The sequence below is a fragment of the Saprolegnia parasitica genome (genome assembly GCF_000151545.1).
Source record: "Saprolegnia parasitica CBS 223.65 unplaced genomic scaffold supercont2.441, whole genome shotgun sequence".
Lineage (NCBI taxonomy): Eukaryota > Oomycota > Saprolegniomycetes > Saprolegniales > Saprolegniaceae > Saprolegnia > Saprolegnia parasitica.
In genome coordinates, this window is record NW_012156835.1 from 7,407 (window position 1) to 9,840 (window position 2,434).

Consider the following 2,434-nt stretch of genomic DNA (forward strand, 5'->3'; position numbering starts at 1 on the left):
CCATCTTCGCTGGAACGAGTTCCATACACTCAAGGTTGAGGTCGGCGTGAACGAAGGCTGGCGAAGCATGAACGCCAAGGTGCTGCGATACTGCGCCTTTCCAGGTCTGCGCTACGTGCTCTGCGTCTTTGTCTCGCCTGACATGGAAATGCGCAGGTGCAAGCTTTTCTCGAGAACCAACAACGAGCTTGAAGGCGAGGCTCCAGGGCTTGTCAAACCTATTCCGATCACTGCCGCTACCCGTATCGTGCTGGACGGTCGTCGGCTCTTGGCGCTGCCAGACGTATTGGTCCTTTCCGAGCGCTTTCCCGCCGAGGTGTCTCTCAATTTGCACTCGATCTTGGAAGACGCCTTGCTCTACGATGAGGATTGACCTCGTCTCGGCTTGAACCGGACTCTGCGCTCTTGCCACCGCTACGTTTTGCCGTAATCAAAATAGCAGTATTTTGCCTTGCACGTCCATTCTTCCCAGGCGCTACCACTACCCTCACGTGCCACGTTGCCAGCAAAACTGCCAAGTTGATATCTGGCGCCACGATTGCATGCAACCTCCCGACCGACGCATGGTTTGTTATATGAACAAGCGCCTTGTTTCGATATTATCAAGTTGATACTATGTATTACGCGTGCTCGCTGTACTCGTCGACGCGGCAGTACGGGCAGCAGCCTTGGCGCAAGTGCTCAAACTCAAAGTCGTCTTCGTGGAAAAACATGCGGCAGCTTGGCGAGAGGTGCACCTTGATGTCCGGGATCATGTTCTTGTAGTACTTGTAGCGCAGCGCTTTCGTCGGGTATTTCACGACAAACACTTCGTTGGGTCTCAAACTCAAAAGCACTTTGGCATCCACGACGAGCACACGGTATGGCGCGCCGCGACCATGCCCGCCCTGCTTGTTGAGCGCGCGCTCAAACAAATTCCCCATCTGCGGCTCGTCGTCCGTATGGTCGTTGAGCTGCATGCTCTGCGCGCCGCCGTGCTCGGACGTCTTCCACTTGTCGTTGTTATTGATGTCACCTTGCTGGATCGGCGGCAACGTGTCGATCAGCGCCATCGCCTCGTCGTCGCTCAAGTCGGGCGTCGGCGCAAACTCGACCAGCGGCAAGTTGTCAAACGACAAAAACGACCGCACAAACGGGTGGGCCGAGTTGACGCAGACGTCGCCGCCGCTCGTCGGGTGCAGCAGCGGGTTGGTCGTCGACGACCGATAGTCAATCGGAAGCAAGTCGTCCCGGTCCGAATATGGCTTGGTCTGGATGACCATGCTCGTGAGGTCGATTGTTTGCTGCCACTCGGGCCGGACGCGCATCGTCTGGAGCCGCTCGTACATGAGGCGCGCCAGTTTGAACGCCTCGAGCTGCTGCGCGTGCTGCGCCAAAGTGAACGCAATGCGCGCGATGGAGATGCCCGGTGGCGGCGTCTCCTTCCCCAAGACGTTGAGAGAAAGCGCGACGCGTGGAAGAGGGTCTCGGGCTGCAGCGTCGTGAACGGCTCGTCCGTGTACGCAAAGATGAGGCTGTACGCGTAGTAGATTTTGCCGTCGACTTCGTGCGACAAGGCCGACGCGAGGGTCTTTTGGTCGTCGGCCGTCACATTCTCGGGCGAGGACGCTTTGATCGAGCCCAGCATCTCGTCGCAGATGCGCCAGTGGTAATACGATGCGTCCTTGAAGCGCGTCTCGGCGACGGCCGACGCAATGAGCTCGTCGAGGAGCGCCATGCACTTTTCCGGTCGCTTGGCGAGCGTGTAGGCGCCGAGGGCATCTTCAAACCGATCTTGGGTCGCGAGCCATTCGGCATATGGCACGTAGACATCGGCGAGGTTCTTGACCTTATCCTTGTGCTACAAGACGCAAATTGGACCATACATGTCCATTCTAGCACCCTCGAGAGGCGACTACCTTTTGCGCCAATCGAACCGCTTCTTCCCACTCGTGGCAGTCAATGTGCATCTTGAGGAGCGCGTCAAAGTTGCCAATCTGCACAAAAGTCATCGGACTTGGTTGATACATTGATAGATTGCGACCTTGACGTAGACGTCGCGGCACTGCTTGAACTTGCCGGCCTTGTAGAGGTAGTCGGCGCAGAGGGCGAGCACTTGGCTGTCGGCGTCTGGGCGCTGGACGACTTCAACCAAGTCGTTGTGCCAGCCGCGCGCGCCCATGATCTGCACCGCTTTGAGGAGGTTGCCGCTCGCAAGGTACATTTCCGAGGCCGCGCGCCAGTCGTGGACGTCCTCGGCCCACTTGGCTTGGTCCAGCACGAGCTGCTTGACGTCAATCGCTTTGCTCTGCGCCGCAAACTTCTTGGCTTCGTCCCACATGCGCAGGTCCGAGAACATTTGAATCGCGCGCCCGGCTTCGTCGGCGTCCATGAGGACTTTGGCGGCCAGCTGGAACTTGCTCTGGTACGCGAGGATCTCGGCTTGCATGAGCAT

The 2,434-nt window shown here is 58.1% G+C and overlaps 2 protein-coding genes across 2 annotated transcripts; one reads left to right on the forward strand and one right to left on the reverse strand.

Moving 5' to 3' along the window:
- Nucleotides 1-67: 67 nt before the first annotated feature.
- SPRG_16787 (hypothetical protein) lies at nucleotides 68-373 on the forward strand (the record flags this gene model as incomplete). The annotated part of the gene is made up of 1 exon (XM_012356349.1): nucleotides 68-373. The coding sequence occupies one exon, from the start codon at nucleotides 68-70 to the stop codon at nucleotides 371-373; it is 306 nt and encodes a 101-aa protein (XP_012211739.1).
- A 247-nt stretch (nucleotides 374-620) lies between these two features.
- SPRG_16788 (hypothetical protein) lies at nucleotides 621-2,434 on the reverse strand (the record flags this gene model as incomplete). The annotated part of the gene is made up of 4 exons (XM_012356350.1): nucleotides 621-1,263; nucleotides 1,302-1,840; nucleotides 1,899-1,976; nucleotides 2,024-2,434. The coding sequence occupies 4 exons, from the start codon at nucleotides 2,432-2,434 to the stop codon at nucleotides 621-623; spliced, it is 1,671 nt and encodes a 556-aa protein (XP_012211740.1).